This window comes from Herpailurus yagouaroundi, unplaced genomic scaffold (genome assembly GCF_014898765.1).
Source record: "Herpailurus yagouaroundi ecotype Mexico unplaced genomic scaffold, PumYag 163, whole genome shotgun sequence".
Classification (NCBI taxonomy): domain Eukaryota; kingdom Metazoa; phylum Chordata; class Mammalia; order Carnivora; family Felidae; genus Herpailurus; species Herpailurus yagouaroundi.
The window spans coordinates 39213652-39232624 of record NW_024412404.1 but is presented as its reverse complement, the minus strand read 5'-3'; the positions used below and the strand labels follow the sequence as shown (position 1 = coordinate 39232624).

At 43.4% G+C, this 18973-nt stretch overlaps 1 protein-coding gene across 3 annotated transcripts in view; it reads left to right on the top strand.

Moving 5' to 3' along the window:
• Positions 1-18973, top strand: part of DNMBP (dynamin binding protein) — a 116515-nt gene that overhangs the window by 70381 nt on the left and 27161 nt on the right. Inside the window, exon 1 of one of the 3 annotated variants that reach the window (XM_040486139.1) lies at positions 1614-3093. The exons of 1 other annotated variant lie outside the window; for it this stretch is intronic. In XM_040486139.1, coding sequence (XP_040342073.1) covers positions 1932-3093 — 1162 coding nt within the window. In that variant the 5' untranslated portion in view covers positions 1614-1931. Of the gene's footprint in view, positions 1-1613; positions 3094-18584; positions 18699-18973 lie in introns of those variants that run through there. One more of the 3 variants, XM_040486140.1, reaches the window with a different exon arrangement.

Sequence of the window (18973 nt, the reverse complement as noted above, 5' to 3'; positions counted from 1 at the left end):
TATTGAAACTCTGAGACTGTTTCTTTGTCAGCAGTAAAGTAAGGGTAATACAGTACCCTCTTTGCAGGGTACTGAAGATAAAAAAAAAAATTTTTTTTTTCTTTTTGTCAGCTTGCTAGCCCTCGCCCCAATTCTAGCACATTCTCACACTGGAAACATAGAAGCTTCCAGGGCTGCCGCTGCTACGGCTATTGGTTTGGAAGGTGTGAGGGAACAGAACAGAAACCTTCACATCAGAAGATTTGGCAATCCAGAGATTGCAGCCAAAGGGTGCATACTAGCGCCTTAGGTATTTGAGGAAAGGACAAACAAGTTGTGAGGAAAATGGAACATGGATTTTTTAAACTGAAGGAATCAGAGGTGTCATAGAGGTCAGTGGGCCTAGATGTCTACATCGAGTCCCAGAGAGAGTGAGTGGTTCATCCAAGAGTAAACATCTAATTATTGACACAGCATCTAACCCTGGTCTCCTCACCGTTCTGTATATTGTTTCACAAATAGGGATTAGACAGTGGTTCAAGGAACCGTTCCTGGACGTTGATAGATGACCAGTTAGCTAAAACAATCATCTTACCAAAGCCTGTCTCTGAGCACAGTACTCTCCCTTGAATGAAGTAAATGGCATTCAGTCCCTTGGGATCTGCCCCAACCTACCGCTCCAGCCTTTTCTCTTACTACTTTTCTACATATTCCATCCTCCAAACTGTTCCCCATCTCCTAGTCCTCCATATGTAGAAAGTGTAGGGAAATCCTGCTTGTGCTTAAAGGCACTGCTCAAATGCCGCCACTTCCATGATACCCTCCAGCTGCCCTGCCGGGGACTTTGCTTTGTTGCATTGCCCTTGTGTTTGTCATAGCACCTGTCACATTAGATCTTCTGTTGTGGGGTTGCTCCTGCATTGCAAGAGGCAGAGACTGGCTTGTTCACTTTTTCTCTCTTCTTCAATACCTTACCTATAATAGGTGCCCATCTAATGTTTATTGATCCACGGAGGTCTTTTTATAGGCACCTTTCTGCTTCCTAACCTTATTCCCCAGTTCCTGAATATTGCTGCATGATTGGATGGAGAAGAGATTTAGAAAATGGTTTTCATGCTTCTCTGGCATGGCACGTATCAAGGGAAGTGTGAAAAACATACTTAACTACATTCTTGTAGGGGACAGTTTTAAAATTACTCAGACACCAGATGAGAGTAAAAAGGAAGTTTTTTTTCTTCCTTTCAGTGGGATGCCCCATTGCGTCTGCAGGCAGGAGTTGAAACCACTTGCGATTTGAGTGTGTACTCACTAACTGGTAACCTGACTCCCATAAAAAGCAAGGCTCTCACAGGAGGAAGAGTTCTCTCTCTTAGGGAAACGGAGACCTGCAGAGTTTCAGATGTCTAAGGATTAGAAAGCTGAACTTGGAAGATGAGGAACAGAGGTCCAGTTTGAGCTGCACATGAAAACATTATTTATACCCCTGGTTGATTACAGAAATATCTAAAGAGGCCAATGAGATTGATAGATGACCTTACCTTGGCTTTTAAAGGGGGCTGTTCTTGCTCACTCTGCTTTTTCTACAAAATCTTTAGAACAGCAGAATACTTCCACCTTCAGCACAGAAAGCAGCCAAGCCAGTTTGACCAGCTTGAGGGAAACACCAAACGAAGCTGCCAACTCCAATCACATGAACACTAGTTACTAATTATCTTCTGGCCTCTGTGGGGAAAGATATAGCAGCTCACTGATTGGATCCGAGGTTGAAATAACTCCACACTTCTCTGTGCTCCCAGCTGGAGGAGCAAGAAGAGTGAGTGTCTCGAGCACTTTGGGAGACATTTTCAGCAGGACGGACACAGCCTTGGGCTAAACCGCACCTGTCCACATTTCAGCCCCACCCAGGCCCATGGAAGAGGGAAGCAAAACTCGAGTCTTTAAGTGCACTGAACATGTGTGAAACCCACAAAGATAGAAAAGAAAGAGGAGCGGGCAGGAAAGGGCACTGGGCCTCCAGCTGGGAGTATGAAGATCACAGGAGTCTACAGAAGAGGGATCTTACAGGGCTGGATGGACTTTACAGAGAAGGCGCCTCGGATCCCAGAAACTGGACGTCAGGGCACAATCGGCCCTTCAGAAAAAGGCATTGCGGATACTGGGCTTTTGGGCAGAGTGAACCAAGTTCAGACCACGAGGAAGCAGAGGAAAGTGGAAAGGACTGTGTGGACTATGGAAGTGTGATTCAAGGCTGTGATGGTTACTGGAACTCAGGAGATGTAGATTATGGGAATCTGAGCCCCGAGACGAAGGATAATTGGCTTACAGGCAGCCCAGAAAGCTGGAAAGCTGAAGGATATAGGGAAACGAATGGCTACGTAGATGGTCAGAATCCGAACTGTAATCCTGGGGACTCTAAAGAAACTGGACAACAGACTCGCCACAGCGGTTTGGATGATCCTGTGGGGAATGGTGGTCAACCTGAAAAGTGGCACGTGGACCACAGGAATTTTAATTATAATGCTGAGGATTGTAAAGAAACTAATATTTATTGTAGAAACCGCAGCAATTTATGTCAGGTTCCTGGGAATTATATTAATGGTCAGTCTGTGGACTTCCCAGATTTGAATGGTGTCAGCGAAGGTAAAGAATTTGCCGAATACTATGAAGGGGACAAAGGTGTGTGTCAAAATGATAAAATCTATCCCAAAACAAAGACTCCTGTCGTGGATCAGAGTGACTTTGATACAGAAAATAAAGGCCACGACACTCTATTTGCAAGCTGTGAGTATAAATTTCAGAATTACAGAGAAACAGATTCTGCCCATCAGATGAAGGATTTGGAGGACAGTGGCATGGACAGAGCAGGAATGATGGCCCTTGGGAGCAGAGGGATCTTCCCGGATGGTCTGCGGAATCAGTGGACGAGAGGGGATCGGGGAGAACACCATAGCGGCATTCCGCAGGGCCCTTCCTTAGGAAAGAATACCTGGCATTTAGAGGACGAGAGAAAGACAAATGGCCCTGAGACTTGGAAAAGGAATAGTCGCTACCGCCGCACAGCACCCAGCACCCTGAGACGCTCAGAATTTGTGCAAAACAGGAAGAAAACTCAAGGTACGAACTCAGCCAGCCTTATTAGAATGCTAAAACATGAAAGTAGGTAATAGGGGTGGTTATCTAGGTACTAGGAACACCCATGTACTTAAGGAACCTGGCGCTTGAAATTCTTTTTTCAGTGTGTCTTGAGTGAGAACAACCTTAGAAATTTAATCCCTCTGGGAGGCACTTTTCAGAGCAAGAGCGGATACAGTACTATAAACACACACCATGGCCTCCAGAACGAGACCGTGTTCTCATGGGAAATATCTTTATCATTCTTGGTTTTGTCAGGGGTCTCTAATCCCAAATATCTTTCCATTCGTTCTTTAATATTTCTTTGTCTAATGGGAATGGCAAGTTCATTACTGAGGCACCAAGCGAAAATTTATTTTCCTGGCAGGATCTTTCTCTCCATCTCTACGCTTCTTTAGACGTCGGGGAAAAGAGGATTTAATTTGTTTTATAGAGTGTTTGTATCTTTACACTCAGGAATCTTAAGTGAATGATGAGCACTACAACTCTTCTGGAAATCAGAGGATTATTTATATTCTTCATGATGCTTTGTACATTCAAATTACTTCATCTCACTTCGCCTTAACGAAGTTTTTGTAACATGATACGTTAAGAGTCTTTTATAATGTAGAGGTTGTTTCTTTCTTGCCAGTTTGTCTTCTGTTGTTCTCTGAAATGAATTATGTTCATTTTGTTTTGTTTTGTTGTGGTTGTTTTTATAATTACTGCATTCCCTGTTAAGTCTTTCTTTTTATTTACGCTATTCTCTCACGAAGCCAACTTTCTGGTGGAGGCCGATTTGAGGGTGGTGTAGGTTATGAGCAGAGGATAAGGGTTAGAGTCAGAAAATGTGAATGACCTAGAAACTCCATCTCACACCTTCCTCCTGAGCGGGAAGTCTCTCATCTAGATCTTCAGAACAGGCTCACTGTTGGTGGGGGCATGACAAGTCCCTGGTGTGATCCCAGAACTGCCAGTGGTTTATCCTGTGGTCTTCCGGCACAGGCTTAACCTAACCAGAATTTCCAGGGCATTGTTTTGGATAAATCAGGGTCTCCACCTGCATTTATAAAGATAAAAATGAAACTAAGCCCGGCTTTAATTGGAAGGCTGAGGTATTTAGCAGCTAGCCATTTTTTTCTAGGTGTGTTTTTGCTCTGAGATGATAGGGATTGAATGACTTCTAAATTCCTTCCAGTTCAAATCAACAACAATCAAAACACACACACACACACACACACACACACAATTACACAAGTGATTCTGTGATTCCTTATATTGGTTTTTGTGTTGCTCCTATTCCCTTCCCCCACATCTGTTCCGTACATGAACTTTGTTTCCTATCTTTAGTTCCTTATTGTATTAAGCCTCCTAAGTGTAATCTAAGTGTGTTTACTCTGTCTGACTTAACAAGAGTCAAGCCCTTCTCTCCCGAGTGGTGCAATTTGCCCTATGATCTCTCTTAAACCAGCTCAGTTCCCCCTTCTGTCACTTACATTTTTACAACTCTCTCTTTATATTCGAGGGCTTCAGTTTTGATGGTATTCCTATTTAGCTTAATTGACATCCCTAGTTTATACCACTAGTGTCCTCCTTGGCCTGTAACAGAATCTTAGTCTGCCCTGAAATCCTTTTGCTTTCTAACATTCTTTGCTGGCCATCTCACAGCACGGGCACCACTGTCCTTGCTGAACGTTACAGTTACAACATGTAATTACAGAAACAAGTGTTAGAGTCTGTCTTCTGCTGGGAGTTCACGTCTCAGCCCCACCATTTACTAATAGTATAACTTGAGGTGAATTACCTAATCTCTCTGAGCTTCGGATTCCTTATTTATAAAATGAAGATAATGACGCCTGTGTCAGTGAGAGAACATAAATAAAACCCTTAAAGAACATAGTAGGCCTGGAACATAGTAGGTGCTCATAAATTGTGATTTCTTGGTCTTTTGTCCACCCGCCTCCCTTCAGCCTTACAAGTTATTCCACCAGTCTATCATTGCATGGTCCCCTCTCTCCTGAGATCCAGATTGACCCCCACTGAACATCTGCCCTCAGGCCCTGTGTCCCTAGGTGTGATTATCTACGTGGAATGTCCCATCCCTGCCTCCCCCTACTCCATCTGAGAAACAAGGTACTATCTAATGGCCACTCCCGGCCTGTCTCTCAAGCTAGAAACCAAGTCCTTCTACCATAATGTGCCCTTCCCTCACCTGCCTTATCAGTTCATTCTCCTATGGAGGCCTCAGGCTTAGAGATTGTTAGGGCATGCCTGTTAGGGTTTTGCCCTTAGTCCTAGGGTGTGGGCCCCTCCTCCTGAGAGGTGGGTCTTACTTCTAGGGTGCAGCTTTTTTGATGTTTCAGTGCAACATGAAGTGTTTATTGAATCTCTTAACTTAGAGGGACTCAAATTTCAAGCCGTGTCTTCTCAGCCCCAAGCAGTTGTGAATATCTGCCAGACTTTTTGGCCTCTAGCTGTTACTGCTTTCTGCTGGCTTCCCAGAGTCTCATCACCTGCATGCATAGTTCAAGGATTTGAGGGGAATTTCTGCACAGATTTTGGGCTGCTCTCTCTGTGGCTTCCTCTTTTCCAGGATTTCACTCATAATACCTAGCCACTTCACAGCCCCAGAAATGAGCCTTTGACTCTTCAGCCCAATAAGATTGCCAGTTGTTGGCTTTCCATTTTTGCTTGATTTTCCTCACATTCTAGAAGACTAGGGATTGATTTCAGGGAGTAAAAATTGGATAAATATGGATCTTACCTAGTTTGCATCCCTTGTTTTGAGTCCTATCCCCTCTAGTTTTCGGCCTGCTTTTTGTTGCTTTCCAATACCTTCACACAGTTACTTTAAAAAAATGCCTTATCCAGGGTTGCTAATAGTTTCAATAGGGAGGTTGGTACAATGAAAGCTGCTCTCCCATTGCTAGCCCAAAAGTCGGCACCAAGGATTTACACTTGCTAGTAACATAAATGGTTGTGATGGGAAAGGGACACGGTACCTCAAATTCTGTGTTAACTATGGGTTAAGTGATATTAGGATATGTAAATGAGGAATTGTTACAGAGAGGAATAGGATATGGAATTCAGGTGAGAGTCCAGGCTTGGAGGTTCAGGATTGGAGGGCTCAGTAGCATCCTCCTGTCTCACTACACGTCAGCAAGCCCAGTGTTTTATAAATAATGGGTAACCACCCATGACTGGGTCTTAAAGTCTCTTCCGTGGGTTATAAGTAGCATTCTTGAAAAATAAAAGTGAGTAGAAAATTTCGTAGCACATCTCGTGTAGGAAAAGTATGCATGTGATACTTTCATGTGTGTGTGTGAGCGTGTGTGTATCCACGCGCACGTGTTACATGTCATGTATATATACTGAGTCACAGTGTAAAGTGTGGGCTACCGTAAAAAAAAAAAAATGTTTGAAAAACACTTAAATCTGACCCACCGTTTTTATAACCAAAGAGCTGGAGCACAGAGAAATTGAAATATGTGTCCCAAATCAGTCCCTAGGTCAGGAATAGAATCCAGGTCTCCCGATGCCCAGACCAGTGCTTTTACTGCGTCACCAGGGTTGAAGCACAGCTCTGCGTTCATGCCATATAAATGAACCTAGAAAAAGCAGAAAGTGTTGTATTAGGGAAGTCAGGGAAGAGACTTCAAGTGGAGGGGAGCGTAGCCGTGTAACATGCAGCAGAGATACAGGAGGCGTGTGGACCAAAGAAAGACCTTGCATTTGCCAGATGGGGTGAAGAAGAGGAGCAACCAAGGTGCAAAGCACATTACATGGGGTTTAGGAGGGAAGTGGTGATGAAGATATACACGCGATTCCTTTAAAGTTTGGACAGTAATTGCCGTGGAACAACAGAATCCAGGGAAATCTGTTTTGTTCTCTCCCAAGATGATAAAAACCAGCACAGATTTGAAGGCACTTTTGCCAGTGTTCCACAGGTAGCGCAGTTTTTAGGACCCTGTGGGTCAAGGTTTCTTTTCACTGCAAGTATACAAACATGATGTCTTTGTAGCTGCAGACTGTATTCAAACTATTGGAATAAAATGTCTGCCAGTCAATCCAAGACATTAGCTCTTCATCCTGGCTAATTTCATATGCTGATTAGAAGCCACGAGCGCAATAGATGCCAAGAGGTCTCTGCCACTCTGGAGACAGGGGCCATACTCCTGGGAATTAACTGGGCAGTAACTAATGGCCAGCAAAACAGACTGTGGAATTTCACTGTGGGTAGGATGAGTCGTGCTGGTGGAACCACTGTCATTTACGTGCTGGACATTCTCAGAGCACCTTGTGCCGCTCTAATTTCATTCTCTTATAATAAATATTAGCCACTCATCTATTTTTATCTAACAGAACCGTACTGAGCACCAAACACTGTGTTACATTCTGGTTCCACCTAGATTGCCTGAAGATCCTGAGGAGGGATGAGGCTACTGCTCTGGTACAAGTGGGCTGCAACCAGCTACCCTTGGGCCCAGCTCTTCACTTTTTGCGTCTCCTTCAGGGACCATCTTTCTCATGACGTTTGTACCCTTCTCTGAACTTCTGCATGGTCGCCTCTTATTGCAGACCAGCACTTCCCATTTACTCATAGTTTCTGCACCCTCTTCACTTTTCATTACATATAACCATACTCGTCCCAACACTGTCTTTGCGACATTATTGCAACTTCTGCTTCTGTTTCTGTCTGACCCGGCTGATAGTTCATAATTCAGATTCCCAGGAGAGTGAGTGTAATTGACTCACCTTGTGTTTTTTTTTTTAGTCCTCATCATATGAACTAACCATTCATTGATTAGGTACAAATCCCTGGTCCAAATGGTAGAGGTGAAGTCCAGGATGGGGGGGTCACCTGGTTGAAATCACGGCTACATGGATGACTGATGGTGCCGATTTGGTATGCAGTGGGCTCGAGGGGGCAGGCGTTCTGAGGCTTGGCTGGCCCAGACCAACCCCAGGATGTGGAACTGGGTGGAGGTATCTTTTGGCTGTTACAGTGGCAGGGTACAAGGACTACTTGGGCTTAGAAGGCAAAGGCCAGGGACTCTAAAATTCTTCAGTGTGTAGACCTGTCCTATGCAATGTAGAATTGTCCTGGCCAAAATGCCAGCTGTGTCCCTATTGAGACACTGGAGAAGATGGATAAGACTTGTGCCTGCATTCAGGAACTTGCGGTTTCAAACAGAAAACAGCATATAAGCAAATAATTAAAATACAATTTTATAAGTCCTATAAGGGGAACTATTAGATACCTTTTCCCCTACTTGGCCCTATTTAAACTTGTGTAAACTTGTGTAAATTATTTAATCCCTCTATGTTGCAGTTTCTTCATCGGTAAAACCAGATGATGTAACTATGTGGCAGTATTATGAGGGTTAAGTGAGTTTATAGATACAGAAGTACCTAGAACCGCACAGTAGAACCCGGCGTGTAGTAATGCAAAATAAACATGAGCTGCCATCATCCTTTCACCAGTATACAGATCCCACATCCCCTTTGAATGCAGTTCAACAGGGATTTGGTAACTAGAACTTGTACTCAGCACTGTGCCAAGTATTGGGGGTATCCGGAGAAGGATGCCTCCCCCACCCCCAACACACACACAGAAGTTTCCAGATCAATTGAAGAGGCAAATGTAAAAATATGAATAATGTAATAAAGTACACGAGTATTTGGTTTAGATGGTGAATGCTGTGGACAATCAGAAGAGGGAAAGCTCAGTCTTGAGTTATGGGAAAAGACTTAAGGAAGATGTTTGAACTTGAGCTAAAGCTGAAGAGAGTGAGTAATGGAGGTTGACGTAGGCAGAGAGAAGCAGGGAGAACATTCCTGGTTGGGGAAACTTTATAAGCAAAGATACATGGTTGTGGTGACAAGGAGGAACCACAGTGTGTGGAGACTGGAGTATTAAAATCTTAGAAACCAGATGCTAGTTTGGAGCAGAGCCTGAGGAATCAGGCAAGCTGGATCTGCCTGTGGGGAATCATCTCCTCGCTTGTAATCACTGAAACTGTGAGTGGATACGTTCTCTGAGGAAAGGAGCAACTAGGGAGAAGATCAGGTGTCTGAGAACTGAGCCACAGTTTGGGGGAAGGGGGAGGAGGAGGGAGGCCAGCAAGAGGCATAGGGCGAGATCATATGAAGAGGTCAGGAGAAAACCAGAGAATTTAAAATAAGAGAGAATGGCCAGTGCTTTGAAGTGGCCCAAGGAAATCAAGGATAGTGCCATTGGATTTGTCGAAGAGGCTGTTGGTTGACTGAAAAGACAATATTGTTGGAACCGTGATGATTCAGAATTACTTGCAAAGGACTTATATGGGGGATGCAGTCATAGAAGGAGGGCATGAAGACCACTCTTTCAAGACCTCTCACAAAAAGAACCAAAGACCTGTGACTGTAGCTGAAGGGGCACAGAGTTGGACACGGCTTTCATGTGTTTACTTTTTAAAATCAAGGTGTTGCTTGTTGGAGGATAGATGGGTAGGTAGGAGGTAAAGGAGAGGAAAGGGTAAATATGTGGAGGCAAAAGGCAATATATGTAGGGCCATATATCCCCAAGAGCTGGGAGAGAACTGAAGTCTGGGAAAGAAAATAAGATGATGCTGTGGTTGGAATGATCTAGTCTGGCAGACTCCCACCCAACCCAAAGACCTTGCCTCTGCCATCAGGAACTGTATTCTCAAGGAAGGTTGTATGTTTTTTCCACAAGCCATTACCTAAATTGTTTTCGTATAATGTTTCATCAAAAACATAGGAATATTGGCCTGGGAAGATTCCAGGTCTCTGTAAAAGCAAAAGATATGAAGGAAAGGCAAGACGTCGAGTGTGGATAGGAAGAGGTGCCCTTGTGGGGCATCTCCTTTCACATGGACCTGGGGATATTAGAGGGTGCAGTGGGAGGAGGGGTGATTCAAAGCTGCTAACTTGCAAAACCATGGCAGGCCTAGCCTTAAATGGAATGTCAAAGTGGGAGCTCAGAAACTTGACATACCCAGCCTGATCCCCCAGAGCTTTCCAATTTGATTATTTCCTGAGAAACCAGGAAGTGCCCATGCTGGGCATGACCATCAGGCTGTAAAGCCATAGTGCCCACGCACAGTGATTTCTGGTGGGAAGGGACATGTCTGTATACATGGTTCCACAGCGGACCTCATTCCACCATATCAAGAAACCCCTTTTTTCTTTTTCTTTTTTTTAAGAAACCCATTTTTTTTTTCTTATAAACCAAGAGGAGACCAATAGAATATATTGCATTTCATTGAATCTAAAACACCATCTGTTATAAGACACTGAATGATTGTATGTACCAATACAAAGAAAACTTCTGATTAAACATTACCATGCTATTACTTGGAAAACATATCTTGCTTTCAGAAATGCTAAAATGTGCAAAACTGTGCGTCTTAGTATCTACTGAAGTGTGGAGATGCTTCTACTCAGTGCTGACCTTACAGCAATACTTAGACAAAAAATATTAGAGAATTCTTCTAGCTCTTTCCTCAGTGATTTGGAGATAGGGAATTCAGTTTTCTTGCTCTCCAGCCCCTGCCCTGCATAAAAGAAGATTTAAACCTCATTTACCCCAGTGCCATAGGGGTAACTATGTACAAAATTGTAACTGAAATTTTCATAAAAGTTAGGATAGTTCATGATTTTTCAAAAATCTTTGGGTAGGGGCGCCTGGGTGGCTCAGTCGGTTAAGCATCCGACTCTTTTTTTTTTTTTTTAATTAATTAATTTATTTATTTTGAGAGAGAGTGAGCAGGGGAGGGGCAGAGAGAGAGGAAGAGGGAGAATCCCAAGCAGGATCTGTGCTGTGAGTGCAGAGTCTGACCCAGGACTCAATCCTACAAACCATAAGAGCATCACCTGAGCTAAAAATCAAGAGTTGGATGTTCAACCGACTAAGCCACCCAGGCGCCACAAGCATCTGACTCTTGATTTTTATAGCTCAGGTCATGATCAAAGGGTTGTGAGATGGAGCCTGGTGGCAAACTCCATGCTGGGCATGGAGCCTGCTTAAGATTCTCTCTCTCCTCTCCTCCCTAAAAAAAAAAAATAAAAAAAATTTTTTGGGTAATGTCTTCTATCCCAGCTATAGCAGAGTAGTGCTCAGGGCACTCTAAGTTATAATAATTGTTGCCATTTATTAAGTACCAGTTGCTGTGCTAAGAACTACGGATTAGGTATGCACAAAAGTCCAGTGGAGTCTAAGCTTTGTGATGGTGGTAAAGGTAGCGTTTCTAGAACCCAGCAATACTTGGCATATCGTAGGTGCTCAGTGAATGTGTGTTGTCAAATTCTATTTTGGGGCACAGAATATGTACATCAAAAAGTAAACACCCTAGGGTTTTAATACAGTGTTCTGTTCCAAATTGAGATAGTTCCGCTCTATTCCTAGTTTTCTGGTACTTATTACTGTATATGGATGTCAGATTTTTACAAATGTATTTTTTTCTTTATCGATTGGCTTGGTCATATGATTTGATTTTCAAAAGTTGAACTGGCATCACACACCTAGAATAAATGTGACTTGGCAGTGTTTTTTTAAAAAAAGATAAAATAGTACCTATTATTTTGTATTGCTGCTTAAGGAGGGAAGTTGAGAGAAAAGTCTAATCCAGGGACTAGAGAGGCCTTTGTATGGCTGGGCTTAAAGGACAGTAGGTGAGCAGAAAAGCAGGGACACCAGCTGAGCTTGTCATGTTCAAGGATTAAGAAGGAAACAAATACTGGAAGTACACTGTTCTAGGTTCCATAATAATCGCAGCATATGCCTAGTCCTCAGGGCTCACTAAAGGAAGTGGCCAACTGTCTACATGTGTCCAAAGACACTTACAAGTGGCACTTCTTGTGGGACTAGTTAGAAGTTGATGTGGTTGGGGTGCGTGGGTGGCTCAGTCGCCTAAGCGTCCGACTTCAGCTCAGGTCACGATCTCGCAGTTCGTGGGTTCCAGCCCCGCGTCGGGCTCTGAGCTGACAGCTCAGAGCCTGGAGACTGTTTTAGATTCTGTGTCTCCCTCTCTCTCTGACCCTCCCCCGTTCATGCTCTATCTCTCTCTGTCTCAAAAATAAATAAACGTTAAAAAAAAAAAAAAAAAAAAAGAAGTTGATGTGGTTACTCCAAACTGAGAGGAGTAAGTTAAGTAACAGAGTAGGAAGCCATGTAAGATTTTAGATCTTGGAAGTGACCAACAAGGCCCCTTTGTTACATATACATGGAAACAATGGCCCAGAGAGGTCATGTAACATGTCTAAGATCACACAGGTAGGAGGGGAGGCAGGGCTCGATACCAGGGCTTTTGTAGTTTGAGGGCTATATTCACTACACCTGCTGCCCTCTCAAGATCTAGAAGTAGCATCATTGGCAGGCCCAAAATGGAAGCCAGGGGAGATCTAGGAGATGCCCAGAGCTTGTTTAAACCAACATGGCACTTATGATTGGGGTCCTAGGGAAAACATGATTCATATTTTCCTTGTATTGAGGTTTTATATTTTTCCATGTGTCAACTAGAAAATAAGATACTAGTATATAATGACAGATATCCAAAGTTTCATGAGATTTTACCATCAAAATATTGGATCATACCTGGAAATAATCTTTATTTTGAGAGATTGGATTCATTGAAATAAATATAACCAAAACCCTTAATGCTTAAGTTGATTCAATGTTTTACTGTTCTTTTGTTTCATGAACTTATGTTTTGCCTGTTCAACTAGATTAAGTCAAATGGAAATAACTTTAAAGACATCTAGTTTAGCCCTATTCTGTTTGCTGTTCTTGAACACGGGACAGATGAAATGACTTTCCTGATGAGACTAAAGAAAGCTTTTGAGGGCATTTCGGCTTTCTCTACGTTTGCCCCATCGCCTAGCACTCTGGTAGCTCTCTATTAAGTATTCATAGAGGGGCCCCTGGGTGGCTCAGTCAGTTAAGTGCAGACTCTTGGTTTTGGCTCAGGTCATGATCTCATGGTTCATAAGTCCGAGCCTCACATGGGGTTCTGTGCTGACAGCATGGAGCCTACTTGGGATTCTGTCCCTCTCTCTCTCTGTCCCTCCCCACTTGTGTGCACTCCGTCTCTCTCAAAATAAATAAATAAACTTAAATAAATATTCATAAGTTTTATAGTTATAACTTGAACAAGATTATAATTCAGGTGAATTGATGTGGGGGAATTACACAGTTATAAAAGATACATAAAATACTGTGAGGGCAAATGGAAGGACTAAAAGTAAACCATCTCACAGAAGTTGAAGAAAGTCTAGTTTTATAGAGTATGTTAGAAAAATAGCCAGAGGGGCACGGACATGAGCAAATTTTGAAACATCACTGTAGTGTCATTATTAAAATTGGAAATATAATGCCAGAAATGGCCCTGTGCATACAGAGAAGACATAATCCAGAACAGGCCTTGACCCTTCACGGAAAGCACTGGTCTGGGATGCTGGTTTTGAATATGTAGCTTTATCAGCCCTGTGATCACAGGCAAGCTATTTCACTGGTTTGTGCCCCTGTTTCCTCATTTGTAAAATGTGAGCAATAATAACTTCCTTCAAGAGACTTGGTAAATACAATATCAGATGTGTGTGTGCTTAGAAAATAAAGCTTTGTGTATAGAGTTTTGTTGGTTGACTATAATCAAAGCTTGCTTATTAAACAGTGATAAATTATTTTTAGTGAATTATTTTATGAAAACTATCTTTGCCCTCTTGATAATTTCATTTCTGCTGCCTAAGGATTAAATAATAATAATAATGTCACACCAACAGCACACCCCTCTAGGATTTATGTGTATTTGGTAAGTGTCCAAAAATGGTGTTTGAGCTGGTCCTAGAATGAAACTTCCCATCCTGGCAGTGTAAGAAATTGCAGAATCCTGTACTTTGGGCACTTGACTCCTTTGCCCTCCTGAAGGCCACAGGGCCTGGAAAAGGAAAGGAGAAATGAGAAATTTTGAGCTGAGCTTCCCCTGAGGTGGAAACTTTCCCAGCAGGGATTGTGCTGGAAGCTGCTTGCCAAAGTAGGCGGGTGGTTAATGAGTACAAGCCACAGGGAACGTTTTTTTTTTTTCAGTTGCTGTTGAGATTTAGGACCTAAATGTGATGATTCCTCTCTGAAGTTGGGTGGCTGTGAGCCCTGAGGAAAAGCCAGTGACCACAGCCCCTGACGTTTTACTTTGAGCAAACCTTCTCCCTGTAGAGTTTTGTAGGTGCTGGAGGTGAAGACTTGGTGGGGGGCTGGGTGGCCTGGCCTGAGTCGTGTGGAGATCAGGAAAACCAGGATTTCTGATTCCTCCGGTTGGGCCTGGGGGGAAGAAGAGCAAATTTACAAAAGGTAGTGTGGTTTTGCTTTTCTTAGGAGACTGGCAAATTGTTGCTTCAGCAGTGTCTCCTTGCCCACGTTCTTCAGGTCAGGAAAGAAACCTCAGGTTATTAAAAAGCGAGGAAAGAATTTGAAATGGATTAACAGAGTAATTGAGAGCTGCTGGTATTAGAATATTCTCATCTTCTAGCAGATGTTCCCCCCCACTTTATTATTCTTTGTTATATCAACATTACATGTTCACTGTAGAAATACTAGGAAATACAGTCAAAGAAAGGGAAAAATACCTGAATTTCCATCACTATCAAGACTTATGCATTTTCAAATATACACACTGAAAGTATTTTCCCTTTTTAACAGAATTACAGTTCTTTCATTAACTATTTTGTAACATGCTTTTTCATAGACAATATTCCATGTTAATAAATATAAATGTGTACTCAGGGGTACCTTAGTGGCTCAGTCGGTCAAGCGCCCAATTCTTGATTGCGGCTCAGCTCATGATCTCATAATCTCACAGTTCGTGACTTCAAGCCCCATATCTGGCCCTGCACTGACAGCATGGAGCTACTTGGGATTCTCTCTCTCTCTCTCTCTCTCTCTCTCTCTTTCTCTGTCCCTCCCCCACTCATACTCACGCTCTCTCTCAAAATAAATAAAAAAGAACTTTAAAAAAAATAAATGTGTACTGAATGGCTACAATAGTAGTCTGTCATACAGATATATGACATACTTTATTTAACCAGGCCGCTTTTTGGAGAAAGTTTGGCAGTTTCTGGTTAGACTGTTTGTAAATTTTTTTTACACATTGAAGAACTTCCCTATATGTACATCTTGTGCATTTGTCCAATGATTTACATGTAATAAATTCCTAACAGTAGACTCCTGGGTTAAAAGGTTTGACTTTTTTTTTTTAAGAAGAAGAGAAAGCATTAAAAGTTTCTACCTGCTGCCCTATCCCTTTGGGTCCCGTGTCTTTCAGGGTTAACAAGAAAGAGCTGAGGTTTTGTGAAGGGGGCTCTCCCCTTCCCTGGGAAAGATGATTGATATGTAAGTCAGAAAGCTGTCAAAAGACAGGATAAGATAAGTCTTTTCCTTTGTTTCACATGTGTTCAGCCATAAACTATCCAGAATACCATGGAATATTTACTGTGTATTACAGTACTAGATTTGATTCTGTCTGAAGGATTATTTACATGATACTAAATGGGGTTTTATAGATATAATCACAGGAACATATGCAGATATGCTTCAATACGTAATTGTTCACTTAATGGTGGGTGAACTGTGGCTCTACAGGGGTTAAGTTGTGCTTTGGAGCCACTCTGTTTTGTTAGTAGCTACCGGGTGGCCCCCAGAGCCCACAGGTAGAATTTAGGTCACAACTCCCGTGATTGGCCTGGAGGCAGAGTAGCTATTGGTCAGGGGCCCAGACAGGAGCCAGTCTTGAGCTTACTGGGCCAGTTACTGAGTTTGTCTTCATTCCTGCTCAGTATAATGGGCACAGTGTGGTTGTGGTGTTATGAGGATTAAATAAGCCAGTATTTATAAAGTGCTTAGATCAGCACTTTACACACACAGAAAGTGCCATAGAAGTATTTGTTAGAACATAAAGCTGAAAGGAGCTGTGCTAGATGGTGGAGGGAAGCCACAATGTGGGCTCCCATCCAGATGGGCCTCACAAGTGAACGGTGAGATTTTATTTTATTTATTTATTTATTTTTCAATATATGAAATTTATTGTCAAATTGGTTTCCATACAACACCCAGTGCTCATCCCAAAAGGTGCCCTCCTCAATACCCATCACCCACCCTCCCCTCCCTCCCACCCCCCATCAACCCTCAGTTTGTTCTCAGTTTTTAACAGTCTCCTATGCTTTGGCTCTCTCCCACTCTAACCTCTTTTTTTTTTTTTTCCTTCCCCTCCCCCATGGGTTTCTGTTAAGTTTCTCAGGATCCACATAAGAGTGAAACCATATGGTATCTGTCTTTCTCTGTATGGCTTATTTCACTTAGCATCACACTCTCCAGTTCCATCCACGTTGCTACAAAAGGCCATATTTCATTCTTTCTCATTGCCACGTAGTATTCCATTGTGTATATAAACCACAATTTCTTTATCCATTCATCAGTTGATGGACATTTAGGCTCTTTCCATAATTTGGCTATTGTTGAGAGTGCTGCTATGAACATTGGGGTACAGGTGCCCCTATGCATCAGTACTCCTGTATCCCTTGGGTAAATTCCTAGCAGTGCTATTGCTGGGTCATAGGGTAGGTCTATTTTTAATTTTCTGAGGAACCTCCACACTGCTTTCCAGAGCGGTTGCACCAATTTGCATTCCCACCAACAGTGCAAGAGGGTTCCCGTTTCTCCACATCCTCTCCAGCATCTATAGTCTCCTGATTTGTTCATTTTGGCCGAACGGTGAGATTTTAGACATGGTGGGAAGGGCTCTTTATCAAAGCTGTCAACTCGGAGATTGCTCAAAATTTCACCAATACAGACGTTTCTTAGTATGACAGTTTATTTTAAATTACTGGCAATACATTAATAGATTCTTGTGAGATTAAAAAGTGCTGATTCAGGGGCACTTGGGTGGCTTAGTCGGTTGGTTGAGTATCCGACTTCAGCTCAGGTCATGACCTCAGGGCTTGTGAGTTGAAGCACCGAGTTCGAGCCCCATGTCCCCATGTCCTGGAGCTCTGTGCTGACAGCTCAGAGCCTGGAGCCTGCTTCGGAGTCTCTGTCTTTCTCTTTCTCTCTGCCTCTCCCCATTCATGATCTGTCTCTCTCTCAAAAGTAAATAAATGTTAAAAAAAATTTTTTTTTTTTATTTGCAACTACATGGATGGAACTGGAGGGTATTATGCTAAGTGAAATTAGTCAGAGAAAGACGAATATCATATGACTTCACTCATATGAGGACTTTAAGGGATAAAACAGATGAACATAAGGGAAGGGAAACAAAATTAATATAAAAACAGGGAGGGGGACAAAACAGAAGAGACTCTTAAACAGAAGAGACAAAACAGAAGAGACTCTTAAAAACAGAGGGTTACCGGAGGGGTTGTGGGAGGGGGGATGGGCTAAACGGGTAAGGGGCATTAAGGAATCTACTCCTGAAATCATTGTTGCACTATATGCTAACTAATTTGGGTGTAAATTTTAAAAAATAAAAAATAAAAAAAATAATAAATTAAAAAAAATTTTTTTAAGTGCTGATTCAACTCAGGCCCCCATTGAGCCTTCTACCCTCAATCCAATTCCCTCCTTGAGGTATGAGGGTGGTGTGTTCCCCTTCAATCCCTTTTCCTTTGGATTCTGTATTATGTCCATTTATGGAACTGTGTAGTGATTTTTTGCAGGATTTCTTTTTTCTCTCTTTTCCCTTTTCTCTATCTTGTCTTGCAAAAAATAACCTTTTGTTCTGCAACTTTCTTTTCTTCCCAGTTACTTTCCAAGTGTCAGTGTTTGTGAGCTGTGAGCAGGGCTCCGGGTCCCTGTGAACTACTCTGTGCCGTTCTTGCTGTGCTGGGAGCAGCCCAGCTGAGATCTGCATTCTGTTAGCAGTAGGGCAAGGTCCCCAAAGAAGGAGGTCCAGGTCCCTGGGCAAAGCCCCAGCCTGGTGGGCTGGCCTGGGGGGCAGGGGGATGCTGCAGTAAGCCAGGTCCTAGGGCAGACAAAATTGACAAAGTTCACCCACTTCACAGCGTGGCCTCTTAAGGGAGAGATGGATGGGCCTTCAGAATTCTTCCCTAAAAAGAGCATCCCCCCCCCCCCCCAACAAAGCTTAGTAGGGGCAGGCAAAGTGAGAGGTAATATTCTTGGGTTAAAAACTCCTGAAGTGAAATTGAGATGCTGTCAGGAGCAGGAAAGGAATGCGAGAGGGGAAGGGGTCTGAGCAAAGCTGGGCCACTTTCTGCAGCTCGGTCCCTCTGGAGGATTCCAGCTCCATCCTTTAGAACCTCCCGGCGCTATAGCCTAGGGGGCTCGGGCGATTCATATGTAAATGTGGGAAAGCCTGGGGGAAATGCCTACCCTATTCAAAGGATTTGGGGGTTGCGGAGCATTCCAGAGCCCTGGGAAGACCAAACTCGGCCGGTTACCCTGGGACACACACGTCCTCACCGCAGCCTTTTGGGGCCGCAGGTGACTCCTGGGATGCCGGGCCCGGGGCAGCAGGTGGGGCAGCCGGGGCAGCCTGGGACCTTGGGGCAGTTCTGAGATTTTCACCACCAAACCTGGAGCCAGCTTTCAGAGGAAGGAAGAAGTGAGTGGCTTTTCTTTGCTACTCTGCTTTGGTTTGTGAGGTTGGGGGTTCACTGGATCCCTTCCTCACAACACCGTGGAAGGAGCCTGATGACGGGCACTAACCTGAGGGCTGGGGAGATCTTGAGAGGAGGTGGGATCAAGGTTTTGTGGGGTGGGGGGTGGGGGGGCAGCAGGGGGACTGGGTAGGGGAACAAAAGGAAAATACAACCCAGTACAAATTGTTTTATCCCAGAAAGTAAATCTGTGCAGTCAGCCTAGGCTCCAGCTCCTAAA